A 25141-nucleotide genomic window follows, 5' to 3' on the forward strand; every position below is an offset into this window, starting at 1 on the left:
GGAGCATGTAGGTCGTTTATCCTTGCTTAAGTAAGCGCTTAAGTAAGGACTTACTTGCTTGCTTGCCTACGTTCCTGCGTTGTGAATACTTTGGAGCGGTCATCAGACTACCCAGGGACACCCAGCTTGCCTTAGATCAATGGGAATACCTACTACTTAAGTTAATACCTAATGGTACATTCGAATCCAGGCGCTTTTTTTTAGTCCGTCAACCGTTGCGTACTGATACATACTTAAAGTACATATGTAGGTACTTAAGTACTTAAATAAATATATCTAAGCCTAAAATCATAAAGAATCTAAAATGTTGATCGTGTGAGGGACAATTCGAATTGATGTGAGGTTGTGACCTATGTGTATATACCTCGGTAAGTACCCCGGTCTCGTTGTAAGTAAGTAGGTAAGTGGGTAGGTACCTAGGTACTTAGGTACTTCCTAGTATTAAGCAGGGAGTATCAAGTGAAGTAAGCACTCGATATTGAATCCCAGTATGGCATACTGTACTGCGGGGTCAACCCCATTAGATACGTACCTCTTAATTGATATCTGAGCCTCTCCCTGCTTCCATCCCAGACGGGCGTGAGTAAGTGGAGAGTACTTTCTGCGTGAGTATCCTGCTTACCTAGGTAGATAAGTACTCAGTTAAATTACCCGCCCGAGTACTTAAATACCTGTATTCTGCAGCCCTCCGTAACCCCTCAATATTCTTTGCAGTTTTCTTCACTAACTTAGTAACACCACAATCCGCCGCACCGATGCTTATCGCAGAGCTGAACATACATCGTGGACTTCTAACAGATGTTGAAGGACTATGCTAATATAAAGAGAAATCTACGAACTAAGTTTCCGCAAATCAATTTCGATCTACTATTCCTGGCTTCGTTTTCACGCGCCATGCACACATCGTACTCTCGGTGCCAGATCAGTCGTCAGCTTCGACTCTCCACCTAGGCCGCCCCACTCACCCACCAATCGTAAAACCGCACCTCCTAAAGAGCCTATTCAGTTTTGTTTAATCTTCCGACATGGTCGACGCGGTAGATATGGCAGAGTCTAGGTCGTCAAAATCCCAAGCCGCCTTGAACGAAGGTAAGAGGCGACGGGGCAGTTCTTCCCTCTCAGACTATACGCTTGGGGATTGCCTTGGGCGTGGTGCATCGGGGTCGGTCTATAGAGCTATAAACTATACTACCGGGGAAACTGTTGCCATCAAGCAAATTCGGCTTTCAGACCTACCACACAGCGAACTTGGGGCTATTATGGTATGTAGCCACCATCGTTGGAAGCCAGCCAAAGTTGCTAATGTGGTTCCATAAAACCTAGCGGGAAATCGATCTTCTCAAAAACCTAAACGTACGAGCCTTTTGCCCAACCTTGAACATCCATTCCCACAAAGACTTCAGCGCTGAATCTTCTGGGTCTAGCATCCTCACATCGTTCAATACCACGGGTTTGTCAAGTCAGTTGACTCCCTTTATATTATCTTAGAGTATACAATACCCCCCGAAAACAAGCCTCGCCCTAGTGTTGAAACTAATATACCTTTAGGTTCTGTGAGAACGGATCTCTCCATAGCATTTGCAAAAACTTTGGAAAGTTCCCCGAGCATCTCGTTGGGAGGTACACTGGACAGGTCCTCGATGGTCTTTTTTATCTTCACGAACAGGGGGTCATTCACAGAGACATTAAAGGAGCCAATATATTGACCACCAAAGAAGGTCACATCAAACTGGCCGATTTCGGTGTCGCTACCCGAGCAAATGATGCTACAGTCGTTGGGACACCTTATTGGATGGCACCGGAGGTTATAGAGCTCGTTGGTGCAACAACAGCCTCTGATATCTGGTAACCGAATACCACTCATGTTTAGCAGGGCTTTTTTAATACTCTATATTAGGAGTGTAGGTTGCACGGTCATCGAGCTTCTCACTGGCGACCCTCCGTACTACGACCTAAGCCCCATGCAAGCCCTTTTCCGCATCGTGAGCGATGACCACCCAAGTTTGCCTGAAGGTGCTTCCCCAGTAAGCAAAGCCCCGTCCTTCACTATTCCCCAATTTCGATAATAATTTTGATGAAACTTGGAATATTAGGCTGTTCGCGATTTCTTGATGCAATGCTTTCAAAAAGATCCTAATCTAAGGGTTTCTGCAAGGAAACTTCTGAGACATCCCTGGATTGTGAAGACGAGACCGGTATCAAAGGAGCCAAATCCCAAATACGTGGACGATGTTAGAAGTGTCCAGCAGTGGAATGAAGCCTTGAAGATGCCTCTTGATGTACATGGTGTGCGCAGCAAGCCAGTACCTTCTCATCAGGGTAATTCGCGACAAAGCTGCCTATTGTAACATGTTGACGAGGTGTAGGACTAACACACATTTTTTAGTACCCCAATCTAAAGTAGACCCAACTAATAAGGATGGATTTGCTGCCCTACAAGAATCATGTATGAGCCAATTCTCGTTAGCGTTACTTTGATATACAGACAAGGTTACTTACACAGTTATTATAGCCTTTGATGATAACTGGGATGATGATTTTACCCCTTCTATAAATTCTAGTAGCTTTGATCTGACGCATTTGAAATCACACGATGCAACTGGTGGCCAGTCTATTCGTCGGAACCAGGCGAGCAGCGAACAAGGTAGGCGATTTACCTTATAATGATGCATCCTACCGGGTTACTGAGCAGAATCTCTAGCAACATACCCTGGATACTTTGCCCAAGAAGATGACAACATGGATACAATCAAACCTAAGAAAACAAGCCTCTTGAAAGCTCTGCATATTGAACAGGGCAAGCAAAAGTCCCGCCCAAGTACGTCGGCATCAGCGACTTTGTCAGAATCGTACCCCCCAGGGGGGAAATCGCTATTTCCGTCATTATTTGCGGACCACCTGGCTAGCGAAAGTATTGAAGATGTAGAAGACTTCGATATGAATGATTTAGAAAGTCCATTTGGACGGGAACAAGAGCAGGGCCTGTCGAGTATAGTCTCGAGAAAACCGACAGACAGGTTTCGGCGAAGTCACTCTAACGAGGTTGAACATTCTCGCATTTCAGGGGATACTCGATTGTTGAAGTTGGGGTCAAGAGACGACTCCTCGCTCGATGAGTTAAAAGTAGCGGCAAAAATCAACAAGTATACGGAGGCGGAAGAAGAAGACGATTTCTCAGATATATTTTGGGTACCAGACTCACTCGGTCCAAAGCACGACGGAGCTTCGCGAAAGAACAACCTAGTGTTGGCACCTAAGGGCACCGATCCAAAGATCGGCCTATCTGATGAGTATGAAGAAGATGACCCCTTTTCCGAACTCGAAGAAGGCCTCACAGAGCTAGATCTCGACGCCAACATCGCTAGAGATCAACATGCCCGTCTATGCACCGAGGTTTCTAGTTACATCGAATCCCTAAAATCCCAACACACAGGAATTTTTCTAGAAGATACGACAGCTAAGCTCCTAGGAATCCTCTTGGACTCTCCGGAAACGAAAACAGCAGTTATTGCTTCTCACGGGCTTCTTCCCATACTTGAAGTACTGGAGTCCGGCCGGAATCGAGAAGTTAACATTACACTTCTGCGAGTCATCAATGCGGTAAGCGAACATGTATTTATTCTCCCGTAGTGCATATTGATGTTAATCGTGTTTGGTTAGCTCACTTTCAACGATATTGAATTACTCGAAAATCTTTGCTTCGTAGGGGGTATACCTACGATTACCAAATTCGCAACGAAACATCACCATAAAGAAATTCGATTGGAGGCCGCGATTTTTATCCGTCAAATTTGCCATATGTCACGGCTGACGCTCCAGATGTTTGTAAGCTGTGGAGGGTTGAATGTGCTTGTGGAACTAATCGAGGACGATTATTCCACTCACAAAGAGCTTGTTCTCACCGGCATCGAGGGCGTGGTCGACGTTTTCAAGCTACAGGGTTCGACCCCAAAGAACGATTTTTGTCGAATCCTCTCTCGGCATATGGTTTTGCGCCCATTGTCTCTAGTTCTCTCCCAAATATGCAAGGAAAAGGAGGACCGGTACGAAGTTTATTGTGAAAAAATAGTCAACCTCTTTTACCTTTTCTCACAAGCCGAGAACCAAGTCAAGGAAGTCATTGCGGATAGGGTGACACTAAAGAGTGAGTTGTTGTCACTACCCTTTGGATAAGTTAGAAGACGTCATCTCATATTATCATAGGGATAATGAAGGATCTCCCCGACCTTCCGCTTACCTGTCAGATTGCCTTCCTCAAGTTCGTGAAAAACCTATCGATGTTGTCAACAACCCTTGATATATTGCAGAATGCGAATGCAATCGAGGTTTTAATAGAGATGCTCTCAGAAAATACGCACAAACCACAATTTAAAGTCAGTAGCTTCCCCAGTTGGTGTTTCTGTCGCGATAACAAGCTAATTTTGTCATACACACACAGGAACTATCCAATCAAATACTCAGTATTATGTTTAATTTGTGCAGACACAGCAAGTCAAGACAAGAGGAAGCTGCTATCAATGGAATCATTCCTGTCTTGCAGAAGATTGTGCGAACCGACCGGCCATTGAAGGAATTTGCTCTCCCAATTCTTTGTGACATGGCACACTCAGGCAGACTGGGCCGAAAATACCTTTGGCAGAATAATGGCTTAGAATTCTTTGTATCATTGCTTTCTGAGCCTTATTGGCAGGTTGCCTCGCTAGAAGCGATTCTTGTGTGGTAAGTTATTGGCTTCTACTGATCAAAGTAGTCATCGATATTATCCCGATAACCAAAAAATACTATCACTAAACACCCCCCGTAAATAGGTTACACGAGGAGCCAGCACAGATAGAAGAGAGACTCCTACAATCCAATGCGACCCGTGCTCTCATTAGTTGTTTCACCGGATCTAAGACGAACACATTTGAAAACATCTTGGAACCATTCCAGAAGCTATGTCGATTAAGTGGGCCCATCGCTCGCGCAATGGGGCACCCGGACTTTTTCGAGCGTGTTTTGCAGAAGCTCACTCACCCGAAGGCTGTAGTGAGGTTGAGTTTACTCAGAATTGTTCGTAGTATTTGTGATGCGAATGGAGACCAGGAAGACTTGTTGGCCCGGAGTGGGCTGTTTCCGATGATCCTCTGGCTCGCAGAAAATGATGGGGCAATTTTAGTGCGCAATATTGCTAGTGAATTCGTCAAAACACGCAAGAACCAATTGCAATCCGGCAGAAATCACAAGTACCATGCCTCCTCCACCCCGGCTACTCCAAGATCAATGGGTATATTTCGTGCGTCATCGCATTTGAGCCGGCCAAGAAAACATGCAGACTACTCGCCTATCTCCCACGATATTGAGGGAAGCAAGGAAATAGGTCTGAAGGCAAACAAAACCTGTCTGAAAATAGAGAGGCGGAAGCGACAACAATCAACATGACATGATAGTGGCAGGTAGTGCTCGGGCAGTTTGGCTGAGAAGATTGTACATTTGGTACGCCTAATGCCCTCAAGATAGTTATGTTCCGTTTCTGGTGATAATTTGATGGCATTCCATCCACAGTCCTTCCTATTACTGTTGACCAAAACTAGAAACGATTGTAGATTTAATACTGTCGCAGGGATTTTTCTAGGCCTTTCAAGAGCTCGGCTTCTGTCGATTCGGATCCTTTTCGTAGGCATTCTTCCGCCGCTGCCCCCTGCTTTTATGATTTTGACATGAATGGCCTTTGGGCCGTTCTGTTGAGGGGTGGCCGCTTCCTGATGAGTTGCTCCCAATTGCTGGTTGGTGGTTGTCATCTTCTTCGGATGAACTTGATGAGTCTGATTCTTCGCTGGATGATTCTCCGAATTCCCGTGGTTTGTTGTAGATGCAACATACTGTAGAATAACAATATTAGCTGGTGATCACTAGATCCTGTTTAAGATATTTCAGACTACCTACTTTTAGTCTTTTTGCGACCCAACCCTTCGTTGTCAACAACTTCCTCTGTCCAGGTCACTCGCCGTCGTCCCGCGTGGGCACCACGTAAGCGTAGAACCCCATTCGGCGAACCTGCCAAAACAACAGGCTCTATAGGTGCCTGTTCCGTAGTTACAGTCGCTGATGATGTTTGATCTCGTATTGCCGTACTTGAGCCTTCCATGTTGAACGATAGCTACGCCGTGGGATGGTGATGGTGATGGTTTACAAACTATCAGGTGTTGTTTAAATTTGGTAGGTGTTGGCTTACCTGATCAGGTCATGGGCATACCTTCTAGTCTCGTATCGAGGGCGTATCCATTTACATATAGCCTTGATTTTCGAAATTTTCTTGAGTTGGCTGCACGTCGATTATTAGGCCCATGGCTAGGCCTGCATCTGATCCCTACACGACCATGTCGACTATGGAAGAAGCTGTGTTTGCATTCCCAAGCGTCTAAGTATTCGGTATTTACTTGCTATAATATAGGTATCAACCCAAGGGCCTAGCAGAACTAAACTACAAGTTGTTTCTTATAAATACATAGCAAGTATATAAGTAAGTCTATCAGTAAGTATCTCACATACCCCTAAGGTCAGTACCTACCTACTTAGGCGTCTGTTTGAGGTTAGCCAACGGCAAAGTTGACCTTCGGGTTATTCACAGTGAAAATCGATGTGTGAACCTATGGCTATAATTCTTACGATATAATATACAATACCTAGCCTTGGTCCCAGGGCGCCGTTCAGATCATGAGAGTTATAGCCGCACACGAACTTAAGCCTACAAAAAATCCCCTATATACATTACAAAGCTCCAGTTCGAAGACCAGCATTTACCTAGGGCCCTTGTGGGTTCGATGGCTCTACCGGGCTTGTACGTGCTTCGGGGGTGCTAGCTAATCCAGGTGGATCAGTAGCCCCGTCTTCGTCCCCAACGTCCGCGTCGATGCTCCCTGGGTTCGCCATAGCCTCGATCCTTTGCTGTCTCTTTGCAACTGCTTCTTGCGCCTTGATCTTCCAAGCTAACAATGATTTTTCTTCGAGTTCGAGCCCTATCTGCAGGTGTGTTTTACCAAAGAATGCGCCAACAGACCTCGCCTCCTCTGCAGCGATCCTTCGTTCGATATCTGATCGCATTCTAAGTCTATAAAACTCCTTTCTTGCCACATCATATGCGGCAGATTTTGATAGATTTCCGTTCCCCTCCTCCATCAGCCACATTTGCCTTTGTACAACACTGGAGTTAACCATAGTTATCATGTTAGCTTATCCTGGATTATAATGCAATGCAGGCTTTCCATTTTAACCAACGTACCTCTCACCGTCGACAGCCCTTCCAGGTTGTTGTAACTTGCTCCAGTCGTAACTCAAGCTATCATTTCCACTATCCTCGACCAATATTCTCGGGCGAGCCAATTCCCAAGGGTGGTCTGCGAAGAATTTTTTGCGGAGATCGTCTTCCGGGTATTGAATATTTCGTGGTCGGAAGAACCTCTTGCTCTTCTTCTTCACATTCTTGCCTACGGCTTTAGAGTTATCTTGCGGGGGCTTGTCGAACTCAACTGGGGTTGTTCTGATTAAAATGGTTGAGGGCGGAACCGATGCAACGACTTGATACCAAGGAGGTTCTTTTCCTAGGATGCCTAGCCGGAGCAGTTGGGCTGTTTCCTTATAGACTCGGAGTGGCTTCACGCCTTGAGAAAAGATCATTTTGATCTGGGCGACAAGCCGGGCGTGCTAGGCCTATGTTTTTAGGGTATCTTCCCTCAAGCTGTGAGGCTAGTTAAGCACCTAAGCTAAGTACCTAGTATGGTATTCCTAAATTTTTCAAAGAAGAATCTTTCAGTTTTGTTGTTGAAAACTCCTTAGCTAGGAGTAGAGTATGTCCTGACTTACTTGTCGCTTGAGAGGAAACAAGGTGGTGTTATCTTCCTGTGAATGGAGGATCTAAACAAAATCCCTAAAGGTCCTGTCTTGATGTGTGCGGTTTATAACGTCGAGTTCACATCCAGGATCAAGATCTGATGGTCCGTCATCACGGTTATGCATTATGACAAGCCGCGGTGCAACGCAGGGTTTCGAAATTTAAAGGATGAGATAATTCAAACTCGGCAACACTCAGTTGAATATTTTTTTCAACACCAGATTGAAACCCTTAGCCCTGAATTTGAGCCTTAAATACCTAGAAAACTTCTGATATGCCTTCACATTAGGCCACCATCCATAACCTACGGAATCAAAGCAACAACAGTCTAAAACAACAGCGACCGAAATCGCCCTACTGTCCACGCTCCCGCGAACTGCTTTCTGGTTGTGGTAGTCAACCGAACCAAACGGAAGATGTATGCGTCCCCACATACTATCTCGAACCGAAGTGATAGGCCGTCAGACTTCTTCCTTATGGAAGATCTATAGCCGTCCTAGGGCGTCTCCCGTCTGGACCCGGGTTCTCTCAGCACCATGCCCTCGACTTACAAACTTGAGAGTGCTGGATGATATCCTATGCCGAAGATTTACAAGTGTTCAAAACGGTGACGGTAAATATGGGGGTAGGGAAGGACAGGCCATCAGCAAAGCCGCATCTGTGGTTCCACCTGCTCTCGAACACAAATCGGCGAAGGACTTGAAGCGGACAAATGAGGAAAGCCTGACGGGTCTTCAGAACGATAGCCGGCTCGTTACGTTTTGGGGAAGCTTCAATTGCAAGTCCACAAAACCAAACCAACTATTTAAATCCTATCTTCAACTTCCCGTTCCGCGACTTCAGTACCTGTCACAAGAACAAGTTTATGGACTGCTTTCTAGAATTTCTATCATCAAAAAAGGCGATGAGAACACCATGCTCCAGTATCTTACAATCATCGATGATATGAAAACAGGGAGAGTTCCAATTCCGAGGTATCACTGGAACACCGCGATTAGCTTTGTTGCGAAGTGCTATCGTCACCTGACAGACCATGATCTTCAATCAGGTCTATTTCTCTGGAAAGAGATGGAAAGGTCGGCTGGGGTATTAGCTGATGCTACCACGTTTAACATACTTTTCCACCTTGCAACAAATTCTAACATGGCGCATCTCCCTCTGATGATTTTAAAAGAGATGAAAAGGCGAAACATACCAATGGACAGATTCAGCTATGTCAATCTTATAATATACTATGGGAAGCAGGGGGATGGCCGAGGCATACGACATGCTTACCGGGAGTTCATTCGAACGGGAGAGGTCGTGGATATCGTTGTCCTCAACGCTGTGATGACAGCGTTGATTGACGCAGGAGAGCCACAAGCCGCCGAGGATGTTTTAATGCACCTTATACAATTGCCTACCAAATTGAAGTCAGAACCATCATCGGAAGACCAAAGTGCGCGGAAACTTCACAAGGATATCCGGAACCTAAGATGGATCTTGGCCCAACAGGGATTTGACCCAAGGATGGATTTGCGCCTGGCGCCTCTAGCTCCGGACTTGGTATCTTTCGCAATATTCATAGATTACCATGCTAGAGAAACAGCTGACTTTGGAAAAATTTTATCTCTCTTAAACGATCTTTCAGAGTGTGGGATCAACCCTGAGGCCTCTATTCTCCAGTCTCTATTCAAAGGATTCGCTTTACATGGGAGCGTCAGATATACCCCGTGGACCTTGCAGAGACTAAATGCAGTCTTTGATGCTTTCATGAACCGGGGCTATTGCATTAATCAGGATGCAACGCTGTGGTGTCTTCGAGCGCATGTCATACTTGCTGGAAAGAAAAGGGGAAGGGAGGTCTGGGAGATATTAAAAATGAAATGGATAGAACAAGGAGGGAATGAATCTGAGATATCCGAGGTAGAACACCGGCTTCCTAGGATGAAAAAAGATCTTTGAAAAGAAGGGGGCTCTTGTGTCGTTACTAGCTGATACGAGGAACTTAAACCTGTACTTGTTTAATTTAAAGGCGAACTAAACTTGACCATCTTAACGAAGGATTCAACCCACTGTTCTATCTAGGATTGATGGTAGTGCCAGTTTCGTCAAATTGCTTGCGTGCATCCTGGATTACTTTGGTCATCGCAAGCAATTCCTCAACTCTCCCAAGTTTTCTTGGATCCCGGCGAAGCGCGAACTTGAAGTCATCTACTTTGATCTTGTTCCGTCGGGCGTGCGACGCAGATTTTGCAGCTTCATGGCACTATTGAGCAAGTCAGTGGGATATTTGATTTTTCGGAGATTAAATTAGAATCAACCACCCACCATTTCAATGATGTATCTAAGGGGGAGTGAAGGTTGGGTTACTGAGAATTTAAGTCCTGAAGGATATGTCTACTTGACAAACTTACTCCGTAACGATTTCATCGAGGGTATTGACACTTTCTGTGAAAGGTTGGAAATCATCTCCAAACGCGTACATGATAACTTTCACTAGAGCATGCGCATCAAGTAGATCATCAATACCAGAATCTCAATCGAGTAGGGCATTTGCAACATACAGTCCTTAGAGAAGAAAGGCTGGCGTCTTTGAGGCCGCGGGCCTCTTCGAGTGCCTTCATTTCTTGGTTCCATGGTGCAAAAATAGGGAAAGGAAGGTTGAATTTGGTGGTTGAAATGGTTACCGTGTACTATGTATGCGTATGTGTGTACAGTTGGCGGCGATGAGGTCACCCCCGATAAGTCACGTGAACGAAGTTGCGCTGTTGCCAAAACTCACCTCCGACAACACCGACAACACCAATATCAGAACGAACATATGCCAAATATAAAGTCAGCAGACGCAGCGTTATAGTTCCCAAAACCCTCCAACTGCATTCAACCTCCACCATATATTTCTCCCTGACAGTAGGACAACGAAGAGCAAAATGGTAGCTAAGTTTTGTCAAGCGAAATTCTAGGGTACGGGCTAACATTATTTACTACAATCTATCAGTCTGCACTTTTCAACTTCCAGTCTCTCCTTTTGGTGATTCTCCTCTTCATTTGCACGTGTGCATATACTCGGAGCGTATTCCCTACTATTGTCGACAGGCATAAACATGGCTTCCGGGGAGTGTGCGTCTCGGGAACTGTTCCCAATTTTTCATTTCCACCCTTCGAGCTTGTCTAAGTTGATATATTCTGCTAAGGTTCTGGAAAGCGGCACGGATCGGCGAACGGTTATCCCCCTATGTTAGTATTTGCTGTATCGTTATGGCGGTAAGTTCCCCATCTTCCACCAGGACTTTCGATGGATAAACATTTTTCCTAACTATCAATGTACAGATTTCTCGTCTCATTGGATAAATAACTGGAGATGCAACGCGTGTCGAAACGCGCCAACCATAAATGAATTGAACATCAACCATTTTTGAAGCCACTAAGTTATGGGAACTCAAAATCTACACTATCAACATCGTTCCTCTTGATCTCGTCATATGCTGCGCTGCCTACAATCCTCTCCACCTTCAAGGCATCCCACGTCGTGAAAAGCGCTCGAACCTTGGACTCCTCCAGCTGGGATTTACCATCTGATATACTCCCCCGCAGGAACCCGACAAGCTCCTGGTAGAACATCGCATTCCCGGGCATGCTATACAAGAATATGTTATGCACACCCTTCAAGTCATACCTTCTGAAATAATGCGCTCTCTCCGTATAAATGAGGATCTTGTACCTCCCCGACGAAAAATGTGCACGAGAACGCGCTATATCCGATGCCGATGTATACTCGTTGATGTCGCCAAAACTATGACCGGTCTTGTTGAAATAGTTTCGGAGACGGATGGCATCTAGATACGATGATAGAAAAACAAGCAGCCCCCCTTTATCTATTATCCCGCCATTCTTCCAGGATGGCATAATTGTTTTTGTGAAGTATTCGAATCGGATGTCGGGGTCAAGCGCGGGATTTGTGGACTGTATTTTCGTGAAAACCTGGGGTATGTATGGGCTAAGTTCTCCAGTGTATAAGTTATGAAACTTAATTAATCCCCTGTAGTTTTTGCTGTATCTGGAAAGAAGAGAGTTGGTTTCTGGGAATAAAAAGGCGGTTGATATGATGGTTTGTCGAAATGAAGCGGCATTTCCGCCTAGATACCAGTTCCGCACACGGGAGAAATCACAATCATGTGCATTTTTGGGCATTTGGTTCATACTAGCCAATATTGACTCTACGTGGTCCCAATTTTGCATTTGGAGGGCATCTGCACTATCCAAGTACAGAATTTCTATCGAGCTGAGGAAATCCGTATCGCTGCCACCTTTTGCTGCTGATGAAATCACCGACTTGAGTCCGAGAGGGCTTGCTAGGATAATATCCGAGTGGTAGAATTTTGAGAATAGTTTAACGGTTTTCCGGGTTAGCTTGACCCCAATCCTAAACATATCATCGCTGTTGCCATGGAAGAAATCCTTGAAGTCATCGGGTTTAGTGTTGGAGAACTGCCTCTCAGTACCGGGACCGTACTCCTCGTTAAAACGTTGCCTATTTTCGCAGCCATGTCCTTGCGCAAAACTGATTATATGGTTGACAACTTCATAGCATGAGTTTCTTGTCGGAAGAACGAAGAGGATTTTTGGCCTTGTGAACCCTTGATCTCTTCTGCCGTCAGTTTCGTCTCCACCGCTGTTAATTTGTTTTGCAAGCCTGGCGCTGTTCTTAAGCACTATTTGGCGAGTCCTGTGTGTTATGCTATGTTAGACTGTCTCCGAAATGATGTATCTTGGTGTATTGCAGTTATCGTACGTTAGAACGTGGGCCAGGCTGTGTGAACAAACAAGCCGACGAAAGGTCCCCCGATCTGTCCCTGAAGCACTTGCAAGGGCGACATCCGCATAATTACGTATATATCGGGATAGCTGGGATCGGTATGGAGATATTTCACCTGACTGTAGAGTAGCGAGCATGATTAGGATAGTCTCACGAATATGGGGTTTGATTCTGCGTACCTGAAATGGTTCTGAATTGTCGGCAGCACATTCCGAGAGCAGTTGAGTATTCGATACTGTGACTCTACCTAATACTGGATGAACAACTGTCGAGAGAATAACAGAGGGTCGAGGTGCTTCCTGTATATCAAAATGTGCTTTGTATGATGTAAGATTCTTGTTTTCTTCGCCAAGAGATATACAGTCGTCGGGACAGTTATTGCCAGTCGTCTCAATCGGTATCTCGGGAGCAGGAGAATGTAATTTTCGACGCTTCTGTAATGGCTCCTCTGGATGTGATGATGATGATGATGATTTCGGCAGTTCCTTCCTTCGAGCGCCAACAAACGAGTCGAGAAGCGCAGAGAATGTCATATCGACTGAGTTTCAAGATATCAGTATGATACGGACTAGTTGTATGTTGTTGCTTAGTTTTTTTTTTTTTTGTAAAAAAAAAGAGAGAAGGAAACAGAGCATTAGCCACACTACTGCTTATGTAAACAGACGCTTAGCGGCTCAAGCAAACGGAGGCTCGCTAATTATATGAGCCTGCTCCCTGTCAATCTACTTAAGTAGTTAAGCTTAGGGAACTGTTGCTGGATTGCTCTCACCAACGAGATCCTGTTCACCACTTGGGTACTTGAAGCATTTACTGCCAAATAACGCCTCTGGTTTGACTGCTTCCAAGCCCGCCCTTACATACGTAAGTACCTAGGTAGATACCTAGAAGTAACTCTCCTAGAGAATTATAGAACTCCTATCGACAGTAAGTCGAGACGAAAGTTTTCGGCTGCCCTTCCTATTCCTTCGTCCAAGTCGCCTTCAACCCCACCGTACTCGAACCCAGACCGTGACACCCCTCCTCAATTTCCAGACTCACTTGGGATGGATAACCCTCCTGATGCGGAGACTGTAAGCGCTTTTATCGATCTAAAGGCCTTCGTACAATTTGCTAATCTTGTCCCTGAAGATCCGCTTAAAAAGATTAGCCCGGCTTGGAGCCTCGTTAAAAAGCGCTTCCGAAAGTTCTGCGTCTCCCTTGAGTTCGGCCACCCCCAGCAGCTCACGTCAACAATCCCAAACACCGTCTGCAGGCCCAACAACCCATAGCTTGATAGCACAGCCGTTACCTTCCTTAAAACGCCCCGTCTCGCCCTCCTCAGGACACCCCATCGATCATGCACGTGAAAATCCTTCCCAGCGAGACAGCAATTCGAAAGCATCTTCTACTATATCCCTAGAGCAGTGGGAGAACGACATAATTGCTCAAACCTTTCGTGTTACAGTTCAAGTTTGTTCGAGTTCTTGTGCTTTTCCCCAACAGTGTTTGCTGTCCAACTGACATCATGTCATCTACCTAGGAACGACTCTTTACTGAAGAATGTATCTATCTTAGCGATTTATCCGATGAAATCAAGGCTCAAGGGAGAGGTACAATCTAGACTGCTCAATGCCTGCTTACTATGAATATTAACAACTACATTTCTTTAGAGCTCAGGTTGGGACTTCAGGATCTCGACCAGATAATCATATCAGCAGCTTCTATAGCTGTACAGCCTTTTGTGTTTCTTCGAGACTCCTATAGACGGATTATATCGATAGCACAAAGACCACCGAATCCCCGATTGGATGTAGCTTATCAAACAAAATTTGTCGCCGAACTCCGAAGAATCTGTGTCGATTTCTGTGGCCATGCTCTTGTCGAACCGGATATTTTCGAGTAAGTGCTTGCGATTTCATCCCCCCCCCCGAGATCCTCTGCAGAAATTGGAATAGACTAACTTACTATCCTACCCTTGTTTCAAGCACATCCTCTCGTCCCTTCAATCTCGCGGAGGGACTGCTAAAAGTTTCCGACGGGGAACCTGCCATCCCATCCGAACTAATTAATGATTTGGCCGAAACCTTCGCTGGAAACCCCAACCTCGAAGGAGTATTTCTTAAAGCCTTTAATGATATGAGCTCTGGATTGAAACACCTGGAACTAGTAGACGACTATCAAATATATACGAATGCGCTTTATCGCCTCGTCACAATTAAGTCTATGGCTATCCTTTTCGCAACTAGCCCTAGCTTCTTACCTTCTAGCCTACGCCCACCTGATTTGGAAGTTGAGACGCTCCTCGGACCCTACTTTAGAATCTCGCCCCTTCAAGGACGCGTTGTCGAGACGTACTATCCTAGCCCTAAAACACAAGCTCCCGCTGCACTAAATCTAGCTAGTAGTTCTCTCCGGATATCTATCAAAACTTACCAGGACCAACTGTTAGTTATCATCAATTACCTTGTCAGGGCGTCCCCAACAGCGCGAGGCAGGGTATTGGATTTTTTTGCCACTGTGGTCAACTCGAACTCGAAAAGACGAGCCCTCCAAGTTCAAGAAAACACAGTTTCATCAGATGGGTTCTTACTCAATGTCACTGCGGTTCTAAACAAGCTGTGTGATCCGTTTATGGATGCTACTTATTCCAAGGTCGACAAAATCGACGCGCGATACTTTAGACAATACCCCAGGGTTGATATCAAGCATGAGACAAAGATATATGCCGATCAGGCTACCTCCGATACATTTTACGAAAGCACAATTGAAGGGAAACCGAATTTTAACTCGGAGGTTTTTTTCTTAAATGTGGCCGCGCATCACGTGGGATATATTGCTTGCATCAACAACGCTGTCAACTTGTCACATCATTTATCAGATATGGAGAAGAATCTTGAGAGGCTCGAACAAGAGCGGGAACGTTTTCTTAACGTAAGGAATATTTATCTCTTCTTCCTCTTTTTTCTGTCTTTCTTGGCCGGATAGTGTGGTATGATAGTTACTCACTGTACTCTTAGTCGCCTCAACTTGCGCAACTTGATGCTAGCCTAAAGCTGCTCAAAGAAAGGCTCCAAAAAGGCTATTCATACCAAGCTGCCCTCGAGGGGCTCCTGGCTGACGAAAGCTCACAGCTCCAAGCCTTATCTTTTATGAATTATCTAACGGTGTGGCTCCTTCGACTTATTTCACCGGAAATGGGGTACCCCCAAAAAGGATTTAAACTTCCGCTTCCTGCAAGTGCTATCCCCGAGTTCTCGAACTTGCCAGAGTATATGATTGACGATATTGCCGCGGTGTTTTGTCACGTTGTGCGGTAAGTGCTTTGCATATCCAGGAGTCGGTTTTGGTTCGTTATAGTAATTATGATATTTAGATCGTATCCATCGAGGGTTACTACACAACAAAGCGATGGTGTAATGGTTTTGGCTATTACTCTGCTTCGGATGTCAAGTTATGTTAAAAACCCATACTTGAAGGCCAAGTTGGTCGAATCCCTGTATCTCGGTATTCTCCCCATTCGCCCTGGTAGTGGCGATCGAGGGGTTCTGGGTGATCTTTTGAACGGTCATGAATTTGCGCTAGATAACCTCATGCACTCTTTGATGTCCTTTTACATCGGTAAGATCCTTCGGCTCGACTATCGATTTCCCATCAGCTAACATTAACCTAGAGGTTGAACAAACTGGAGCGCATACCCAGTTTTATGACAAGTTTAATATTCGTTACAATATCTCTCAGGTCGTCAAATCAATTTGGCGAAATCCGACCTATCGGGAGAAACTCGGACAAGAAAGTCGGTACGTTTTGCTCTTGACTTTGAAAACTTCGGTTGCAGAATATAATCTAATAAAACCTCAGCATCAACCCTGATTTTTTCGTCAGATTTGTTGCACTCCTTTTGAATGATGTTACGTTTCTCTTAGATGAATCTCTTTCTAAACTCACAGAGATCCACCGTTTACAAGACGAACTTGAAAAGGATTCTAGCGACGCCAGGGCTAGGGCGGAACAAGAGAGGCTACTATCCTCGAATGAGCACCATGCCACTACGTATGTGAGCCTTGCTAATGAGACGGTACTAATGGTCAAAAGGTTCACTGCCGCTATTCCCGATGCCTTTGTATCAGCCGAGTTAGTACATCGTCTAGCTGGAATGCTGGATTATAATCTTGTGGCGTTGGTTGGGCCGAAATGCTCCAACTTGCGCGTCAAAGACCCCAAAAAATATAGATTCGACCCTAGAGCTCTCCTCTCTGAGGTGATCGATGTATATTTAAACCTAGGGACCCGTTCTGAATTTGTGAGGGCAATTGCGATGGACGGACGTTCGTATAGCTCAGATTTATTCTCAAGAGCTTACGGCATTCTTGCTAGATATGGATTAAAGTCCCCTGAAGAGCTTTTGGTGCTTAAGAAGATGGCAGAAGCGGTCCAAGAAGCCAAAAGAGCTGATGAGAAAGGAGAAGAAGAATTAGGAGAAGTACCCGATGAATTTTTAGGTATGCCGCCGTAGTAGTCCTTAGCTGGAGCATCACTAATACAACCTCTAGATCCTTTATTATTTACACTTATGGAGAATCCTGTCATACTCCCCACCTCGAAAACTAGCATCGACCTTTCAACTATCAAGGCACATCTTCTCAGTGACCCTACCGATCCTTTCAACCGCTCGCCTCTTACGCTCGATCAAGTAATACCTAGTAAGTTGTTCTTAGCATAGCGATGTCTCATCGTGTTAAGCTAATTCTGTTTTAAGATGTTGAGTTGAGGAATAGAATAGAAGCTTTCAAGGCAGAGAGGCGGGGATAATAAGGGGGCTTGATTATAGGAGCCTGGCCTGCTTAGCAAATAATTCATTGAGATAACGTAAACGATATGCCCGCCTTCAAGCTGCTGGCAGGATGATTTTTTTGTACTCAAGTTGGAAATATATACAGTGATACAAATATATTGGCCCAATTTAGGATGATGTGGGTGGCCCGGAAACAGGTCCATCACTTGGGATAGCCTACAGCACGATTTTTCTTATAAGGGAAGAGCAAGTCCCAGTCTAAACGCTAGCCCTTGGACTTTCGAAAGAAAAAAAAGGGAGTGTAGGGCGGTGTTTTCATTTGATTGTACTCGGGAAGGATATGACAGGCAATTGCGCTAGAACTGGATAACTGACATGCTAGCGACTAAAAGGCTGAATCGAGAGCGAAGAAACTGGAGAACGAAAGAAAAAGGAAAACTACGGTAAAAGCAAAGCAATTAGGAATCTTCAGAAAAAAGAACATTACAATCTATGACAGTGATTAAGCCGAACGGAAATTGCGGGGCGGCCTGAGACAGGAGGGGATTCTAAAGTACAGGCCCAAAAAGGGAGTGTTCAGCGTCAAAGAAGCTATCCGGTATTTCCAAAGTACAGGTGGTTCGCCCCTAGTGACTAGATGGTGGTGCACAACAGTAGTATTACAGTCGCCCCAGAAGAAGAGGTTTAAAAAAAAAAAAAGGCCCCAAAAGCCCCACGTGCTAGGTTCATCGTAAGCGACATGATAGATTTGACGCTCAAGGCGCAAACTTGTTGTCTTGAGATGGAAGGAGAAAGTTCACATTCCTATCCTTGGTTCAATCGCTTGTCTGCAACAACGATGTCTATGTGCCCTTGGTTTGGTTGTTTACAAGATGCTGCAGGTCTTGCCCTTCTTTTTCCTCGAAGTGAGGAGGGCAGCGCGGGTAGCGTGCTCGAAGACTTCACGGACACCTTCGTTTGTCTTGGCAGAACATTCCAAGTACTTGAAAGCCCCGATCTTCTTACGGACGTCATCCCCCTGTCACAACCACCATTTAATTAGCGGTACATCTTAAATATAGAATGCATCTTATTCTTACCTCTTCTGGGGTGACCGGTTTCTGCGATGTCTTTCGAAGTTCTTCAAGGGTCTTAGAATCGAACCTTAGATCTTTTTTGCATCCAACCAAAATGATCGGGAGGCCTTGGCAGAAGTGCAGTACTTCAGAGATCCACTAAAAGGTGTTAGCAATATATTATTCAATTTAGCGATGCCGCAATAGCTAACCTTTTCTTGAACATTGTCAAGAGAGTCAGGTGAGTCGATAGCGAAGCAAATCAAGATCACGTGTGAATCTGGATAGGAGAGTGGTCGAAGTCTATCATAATCTTCCTGCCCAGCTGTATCCCAAAGAGCGAGTTCAACATGTTTTCCGTCAACTTCAACATCGGCAACGTAGTTTTCGAATACCGTAGGAACGTAGACCTGTGATGTTGTCAGACTAAGGCTAGTTTATCGCATTGGGTTCACTCTCATACCTCGGGGAAGGTTCCCTTAGAAAAGACGCTACGGAAAACGACCGAGTCAGTCAACAGGCCCGACACGTTAGGGGAGGGAGAAGTATTCGGAAGGATCGGGTGCTCACATCAAAAGACATGTTTTGCCACACGCGCCGTCGCCGACAATAACAAGCTTTCGTCGAATATCAGCCATCTAGAAAGATAGGTTCAAATTTGAATGGGTTAGTCGCGTGTGTCAGTTATTTGGGTCGGGGGTTGTAGGGAAAAGTGGGAGTGGAGGAAATGGTCAAAAGAGGACAGTGCAGTATCGGATGTAGGTAGACGGTTTGTAGGGACTAGGGTATAGGAGGGAGAGGAATATGGCAAGAGAATATATAGAATTGTTTAGGGAATGTGAACGGAGCCCTGGAACACTTTTATCTTTCTGTCTTTTTTTTTTCTCCCTTTTTTTAGTTTATTTATTATTATTATTATTATTTTTGTTCCCGGGCTGCTTTCCAGTCCTCTGTTGAAAAGAGTAGGCTAGAGGATAGAAAGAGGGAATGAAACGAAGCAGGGTCGGGAGGATGATTGGGGAAATGTGACTACGTTTTGGGAGGATATGAAACCACAACAATAGTGATGCCGATGGTGATGGTTTGTTTGTAAGGGGTTCGAGCGGAAAGGTCGTAGGCGTTTGCTAAGGCGAGTTTTTTTTTGGAATAACCAGCGAGAAGGCAGACGATGAGGAAGTATGGCAAGGCAAGACAGGTAAGAAGTGAAGTTGAAGAGGGAAGGGGAAGGGGGAGGGGAAGAGAGTGGAGGGAAGAGGGAGAAGAGGGAGAAGAAGAAGAGGGAGAAGAAAGCTAGGGGGTTCAGTTCAGCTAAGGCAGAAAAAGGCAGATGCTGAGGCGTGTGAAAATGAAAATGAAAACGAAATCCCGGGCCAAAATGATAATGACGGATAGCAGCGCGTGAAAGGAGCGAGAATGAGAAGGGCTAAAGTTCCATGAAGTAATTGATGAATGAAAGAGGCAAATAAGAAGCCTTTCTGCCCTGTCCTTTCCAGTTTCTTTCTTTCTTTCTTTCTTTTTTTTTTTGTTCCTGCCAGTTTGTATGGGAAAGCACGCTTAGAGGCGATGACGACGATGTTGGCAACGGGAGAGGCAGCATGCGCAAAGTGCTACTTACTGACTTCTCGACCAGAACAATCACTCACTTACCCAAATAAATAGGCAGATAAGGCACAAGGAGAGACCGGGACTGGAGACACAGGTAGAGACAGAGAGATATGAGGAAACACACGAAGTTAAGGCAAGGCAAGGCAAGACAAGGCGGTATTTGATGGGAACGTATGGCCAAACGATATGGTGGTATATTGCTAATACACCTATATGTAAACTAACCTTGACGTTTTTTTGTTTGTTTTTGGGGTAGTAATAAGAGTGAAGTGGTGGTTAGTAAGAAAGTAGGGAAGGAAGTAAGGTAAGTAAGTAAATAAAGATGGATGAGTGTATGAGCGTTAATGCGTGCGAGGTTGAGATTTTATATTATGAACCTGAAGCTTGCTTATCGTCTCGTTGGGATGATTCCTGTAGATTGATTGATGATGATTGTGGTGATGCGGTGGTGGTTGTGATTTTATTGTGATTGTGGTAGTGGTGGTGGTGGTAGTGGTGGTGATGATGGTGATGATGATGGTGATGGTGATGATGATGATGATGATGGTGGTGGTGGTGGTGGTGGTGGTGGTGGTGGTGGTGGTGATGGCGGTAGGAGCAGGAGTAGGAGTAGGAGCAGGAGTAGGAGTAGGAGCAGGAGCAGGAGCGGGAGTAGGATGGAACTGGAACTGGAACTGGAACTGGAACTGGAACTGGAACTGGAACTGGAACTGGAACTGGAACTGGAACTGGAACTGGAACTGTAGCTGGAGCTGGAACTGATGCGGCTGGGAAGGTACTTACTTACTTACCTAGGTACTTACTTATGTAAGGGAAGTGGCTGGCTTGGTTGGGCGTGAAGAAACAACAACACTCTCTTTCACTCATTCACCATTCACCTATTCACTCTTCTCTTCTCAGCCACGCACACGCACACGCACACGCATATTACCTAGGTTGGTACCCACTTATTCTTTACCTCATACATACTTCCCAAGTCATCAAGTAAGAGGTAGGTACCTAGCACTAGATAAATACCGAGTACTTATCTTTCAAGTACAGCAGCCCTCGAGCTTATTTACTCAAAAGTTTTACTTGCTGACTTAAGTAATAGTTAGGTACCGACATACTAAGTACCTAGGAGATACTCACTTACTTACTACACTTGGGCACTTTCCTATAATCGATTCCAGTCCCAATCTCCATAACTATATCACCGGCTTGGACTTATACTTTACATAATGTCGGTACCCACATCCGCCCTCGAAGAGGCGTTCTCCGATGCCCCTCTACTACGCCAGGAGATACTGGAACACGTTTGTACGTAGACTCCATATACCCCCATAAGCACGCCCATGACCAAGATACCAATTCTTATAAAACATCCCTTATACCCAATGTAACCGGGGTGCTAACATGACAATTGTAGCCAAGAATCCCCAATATCTTGATTTGTTCCACCAGATATCCCGTTATATCATCAAAATCCAGCAAGCTAGCATCGAAGACAGAGATGGCCCATCTATCAAACGTCGGAAGCTTGAAAACAACACCGGTTCACAGATTGAGGTCTTTAGCAAATCGACCTTGCTTGCCGAATTGGGCTCCCAGCCAGCTTTGCTCCGCATACCGGACATATCCTTCTCAATTCCGCAACGAAAGAAATTCGCATTGGTGTTAACTGCCACTGCTCTTGGAGCTTTCGGTCCAAATGAATCTGTTGAGTTCGGTGTACATCTAAACGAAATTGGTAAGTAGTCTTAATGTGACTACATCTCAATTCAACCTCCAACGACTGATTTTTGTTGTAGATTACGTTGCGTGTGTCCCCGTTCCAGAAAAAGCCGCGAGGTAAGTTTGCCCCGTTTTGTCGCCTTCTAAACCCAGTAGAATGATTCTGATTTAGTTAATGTCGTTCCTTTCTTAGACAATGGAACTTCGCCGTGTTCGCGAAGAACAGCCATGGAATAACCGATACTGCCACGGACCCGTTACTCTTCACAGTAACCGATACCCCACCGAAGGGCGAAACATCAGGTGAAAGTACTGGCATAAAACAGACTATAATAGACAACTTAAACCGCATCCTTCCCATGAATGTCATGCAGCCCTCTCCGGAAGTCTTCCGATCCCTTACGGTGAACTCATATCGCAAGAATGAAAATTCATACCATGTTAAATCTCACCTCGGAACCAAAGAAGGTACAAACCCCTTTCGAGCGAATGTCATCCTCCCCCACTAACATTGCTAAGGCTTTCTCTTCTTTTTGGAGGACGCAATTATATGGGGGTTCAAAAAGCCACTATTTTGTTTCGCTTTCGATTCAATTGAGTCAAGCAGTTATTCAAGTATAACCCAGCGTACTTTTAGTCTTACAATCAAAACAACTGCCGAATTTAGCAGTAAGGAGATAGAGTTCTCTATGATTGATCAAGTGGAACATCCTGCTATCGACGATTTCCTTCGGAGGAATCAGCTCAAGGACGCCAGTATGGCAGAAACAAAGCGCGCGAAGATACCATCTTCATTAATAAAAGAAAACACGGGCGCGAAAAGCGAGCTCCAAGCCGCCGAGAATGAAATTGCAGGGATTGATCAAAACGACAGCGACGACGAAGAGGATGACGACTACGAACAGCATAGCGACGGGAGCGATGTCACTAGTGAATCCGATTCAGATGACTCCGATGCTGGGTTGAATATAAGCCAACGGACTTCTTCTCGAAACCTTGCTGAGGAGGAACTCGGAAGTGAGTTAGAGGACGTAGATGTTACGGATGACGAGGAACCTTAGTATGACGGATGGAAGCTCGGCCCGGGATTTAAATCACCCACGACCATTTACACTTGGATTCTACTATCTCGCCAATAGCCGAAGGATGGCTAGGCGAATGTAACGCCCTGGTCGTCAACCAACCTGAAGAAATATCGATGGGGTAATATAGGTTCCGCTGTACGGTTTCCAATCGGCATTTCCGAAAATCTTCACTAAAGATCAGATGTCCCACCTGGATTTCCCAGATGAACCTTCGCGTCAAAATATCTCCATCCGATTCCTCACAGAGCGACCGGCAGTCGTATGGCTTTTGTGTGTAGTATGACGTCAGTGATACCTGGACTCGGATGATATGGCGTATGTTTCTATGATTAATAAGATGTAGCTGCGGCGGGCCAGGCTGGGAAACGAAAACAAAAAAGCTGTCGTTGCGTTAAACCTCGAATCGTTACACAAAAGCCCTACCCTAGACATTTGAGACCGATGGGCTGGCTACATATATACTGTGTAGACGCACCTGTTTCCGTATTATTATTATTACTATTATACATTATTATCTATCATCATTACTATTTTATTTTTATTTTATTTATTTACTTATTATTTATTTAGTTTGATTGAAGAGTTTGATCTACTTGCCAAACACTACTGTGCATACGAGAGATAATTCCCTTGACAAATAGCAGCTTTCGAATACCAATTATTCGCCATTAGACCGAATCCCGCCTATTTCAGGTGAAAAAAGGACACCTCCTTCCCTACCGTTATCAGAGTATTCTTGCGCGGTAACTTCAACCCCTTGGCCTTTATGCTGTTTTGGTGGCCGGTTCATTCGCCTCCCAAAACGGTACGCAAGGTATAGTCCGACAAGAATAAGTGGCACAGATACTCCAACAGCGATCCCAGCAATAGCACCCCCAGATAGACCGGAGGGCTGACTTTCCTGTGAACCTTGTTCCTGGGGTTGCAGGCCAGAGCTCGTGCTCGGGGCCGCCATAGTGCCCGATTGGCTGGGTGGTTCAAAAGAGCTATGTTCTATTGTTGGTGGTGATGCTTGGCGAGGGGTTGGGCTTTCTGTGCCTTCCCCTCCTCCTATTGTAGAAAGCGGTGGGTCTGTTGCGCCTGGGGGTATCACAATAACGGCGCTGCCGAAATACACCGACTCATGGTTTATGACACTCTTTTCCTCGGTTATTGTAGGGCCTTTCGAAGTCGCTAGACAGAGTGGGACGGGGCCATCGGCCTTATACTTTATAGAACTGGCAGCACTATCCGCCGATTAAAACAGGGACTCGGCCAATTTCAGTTAGGAGGATCGCAAAGCTGCTCTGACTGACCTCGGGCAGCATAATTTCCCTGTTGTGGTTCCAATTGCTGGGTACGTTATCCAAAAGCCTTCAGTGCTTCTCCTCACGGCAACAAATTCTATATCCCCGAGCGTAGTGTACCCACCGGGGCACACTCCTGGGGAATTGTATTGACCAAGTTCGTAGTCTGGCGGGCAACACGTCGTATGGGGGCCACCGTACTGGCAGCCCTGCCTGAATGACGTTATCGTAAAGGATCGCGTGTTCCCGTCCCCAAAGACTACACACACATTTCTGGAGGCTTAGTAAAGAGAGTTATGCCAAATAAATAACTTAGAATGCTACGACCCGGTGTTCCCACCTAAAGTTTGTGTCGAGTAGGCCGAAAACTTAGAACAGTCTGAAGGAGGATTGAAAGTTCCCAATGCGCCGGCCGCCGTCAATGTAACTGAAATGCGAGATCGAATTGAAGAAGTGCCCTGCGCCCAAGATCCTAGGCACAGATACCCTAAGATAAATAGCACCTTCATCAGGTCGATTTGGTGATGAAAGATTGATATCGGTATTTTCTTCAAATTGCCCAAACCCAGGGACATCGCGGCAAAATTGCATGCAGTATCGTCGACCCAATCGTGGCTTAATTGATCGTACTGTCGGATTATATGTGTTGCGAATTGTTGTAAATTCCAACCAAGACAAAAGGGGCTGAATCCGGACGTCGCATGGACAAAAAGGGTACAGAGCTACAGCAGGCCTCGGCCTCGGCCCCAATTGATACCTGTCCTGCGGGAGACGTAGGTGCTTTGGTGAGTGTTGAAACTTACCTATTAGCCAACTTAATAATTGAGATCAGTTACCGATGCTTGAACCTCGAAGCGTGTTTATACCCTACGGTGGTACCTGGTTTCACATTATATATATTTAAGTTCTGACCTAAGCTTACCTAAGTCTGCCCCTAGGTGCTTACCGGATCCCATCA

At 45.4% G+C, this 25141-nt stretch overlaps 11 protein-coding genes across 11 annotated transcripts; 5 read left to right on the plus strand and 6 right to left on the minus strand.

Moving 5' to 3' along the window:
* Window positions 1-1025: 1025 nt before the first annotated feature.
* AOL_s00188g9 (uncharacterized protein) lies at window positions 1026-5421 on the plus strand (the record flags this gene model as incomplete). Its single annotated transcript, XM_011128258.1, has 13 exons — window positions 1026-1262; window positions 1324-1353; window positions 1425-1489; window positions 1549-1845; window positions 1898-2024; window positions 2094-2319; window positions 2387-2446; window positions 2513-2644; window positions 2702-3600; window positions 3661-4144; window positions 4204-4373; window positions 4439-4719; window positions 4809-5421. The coding sequence occupies 13 exons, from the start codon at window positions 1026-1028 to the stop codon at window positions 5419-5421; spliced, it is 3621 nt and encodes a 1206-aa protein (XP_011126560.1).
* Window positions 5422-5619: 198 nt separating this feature from the next.
* Window positions 5620-6127, minus strand: AOL_s00188g10 (uncharacterized protein; the record flags this gene model as incomplete). The annotated part of the gene is made up of 2 exons (XM_011128259.1): window positions 5620-5861; window positions 5926-6127. The coding sequence occupies 2 exons, from the start codon at window positions 6125-6127 to the stop codon at window positions 5620-5622; spliced, it is 444 nt and encodes a 147-aa protein (XP_011126561.1).
* A 656-nt stretch (window positions 6128-6783) lies between these two features.
* On the minus strand, window positions 6784-7656 carry AOL_s00188g11 (uncharacterized protein; the record flags this gene model as incomplete). The annotated part of the gene is made up of 2 exons (XM_011128260.1): window positions 6784-7183; window positions 7262-7656. The coding sequence occupies 2 exons, from the start codon at window positions 7654-7656 to the stop codon at window positions 6784-6786; spliced, it is 795 nt and encodes a 264-aa protein (XP_011126562.1).
* A 634-nt stretch (window positions 7657-8290) lies between these two features.
* On the plus strand, window positions 8291-9814 carry AOL_s00188g12 (uncharacterized protein; the record flags this gene model as incomplete). The annotated part of the gene is made up of 1 exon (XM_011128261.1): window positions 8291-9814. The coding sequence occupies one exon, from the start codon at window positions 8291-8293 to the stop codon at window positions 9812-9814; it is 1524 nt and encodes a 507-aa protein (XP_011126563.1).
* A 115-nt stretch (window positions 9815-9929) lies between these two features.
* AOL_s00188g13 (uncharacterized protein) lies at window positions 9930-10489 on the minus strand (the record flags this gene model as incomplete). The annotated part of the gene is made up of 4 exons (XM_011128262.1): window positions 9930-10118; window positions 10181-10196; window positions 10267-10348; window positions 10417-10489. The coding sequence occupies 4 exons, from the start codon at window positions 10487-10489 to the stop codon at window positions 9930-9932; spliced, it is 360 nt and encodes a 119-aa protein (XP_011126564.1).
* A 792-nt stretch (window positions 10490-11281) lies between these two features.
* AOL_s00188g14 (uncharacterized protein) lies at window positions 11282-13201 on the minus strand (the record flags this gene model as incomplete). The annotated part of the gene is made up of 2 exons (XM_011128263.1): window positions 11282-12578; window positions 12645-13201. 2 exons carry the CDS (start codon window positions 13199-13201, stop codon window positions 11282-11284), a joined length of 1854 nt encoding a protein of 617 aa, XP_011126565.1.
* A 510-nt stretch (window positions 13202-13711) lies between these two features.
* AOL_s00188g15 (uncharacterized protein) lies at window positions 13712-17456 on the plus strand (the record flags this gene model as incomplete). Its single annotated transcript, XM_011128264.1, has 11 exons — window positions 13712-13738; window positions 13797-14117; window positions 14188-14257; window positions 14318-14546; window positions 14633-15578; window positions 15665-15960; window positions 16021-16265; window positions 16318-16444; window positions 16506-17146; window positions 17198-17347; window positions 17404-17456. 11 exons carry the CDS (start codon window positions 13712-13714, stop codon window positions 17454-17456), a joined length of 3105 nt encoding a protein of 1034 aa, XP_011126566.1.
* An 848-nt stretch (window positions 17457-18304) lies between these two features.
* On the minus strand, window positions 18305-19132 carry AOL_s00188g16 (uncharacterized protein; the record flags this gene model as incomplete). Its single annotated transcript, XM_011128265.1, has 5 exons — window positions 18305-18457; window positions 18519-18653; window positions 18707-18904; window positions 18958-18985; window positions 19065-19132. The coding sequence occupies 5 exons, from the start codon at window positions 19130-19132 to the stop codon at window positions 18305-18307; spliced, it is 582 nt and encodes a 193-aa protein (XP_011126567.1).
* A 1289-nt stretch (window positions 19133-20421) lies between these two features.
* Window positions 20422-20845, plus strand: AOL_s00188g17 (uncharacterized protein; the record flags this gene model as incomplete). The annotated part of the gene is made up of 2 exons (XM_011128266.1): window positions 20422-20447; window positions 20578-20845. The coding sequence occupies 2 exons, from the start codon at window positions 20422-20424 to the stop codon at window positions 20843-20845; spliced, it is 294 nt and encodes a 97-aa protein (XP_011126568.1).
* Window positions 20846-21319: 474 nt separating this feature from the next.
* Window positions 21320-22873, plus strand: AOL_s00188g18 (uncharacterized protein; the record flags this gene model as incomplete). Its single annotated transcript, XM_011128267.1, has 5 exons — window positions 21320-21398; window positions 21508-21828; window positions 21890-21929; window positions 22006-22280; window positions 22332-22873. 5 exons carry the CDS (start codon window positions 21320-21322, stop codon window positions 22871-22873), a joined length of 1257 nt encoding a protein of 418 aa, XP_011126569.1.
* Window positions 22874-23555: 682 nt separating this feature from the next.
* On the minus strand, window positions 23556-24758 carry AOL_s00188g19 (uncharacterized protein; the record flags this gene model as incomplete). Its single annotated transcript, XM_011128268.1, has 3 exons — window positions 23556-24123; window positions 24193-24442; window positions 24524-24758. The coding sequence occupies 3 exons, from the start codon at window positions 24756-24758 to the stop codon at window positions 23556-23558; spliced, it is 1053 nt and encodes a 350-aa protein (XP_011126570.1).
* Window positions 24759-25141: the final 383 nt, after the last annotated feature.

Source organism: Orbilia oligospora, assembly GCF_000225545.1.
Source record: "Orbilia oligospora ATCC 24927 unplaced genomic scaffold scaffold00188, whole genome shotgun sequence".
Lineage (NCBI taxonomy): Eukaryota > Fungi > Ascomycota > Orbiliomycetes > Orbiliales > Orbiliaceae > Orbilia > Orbilia oligospora.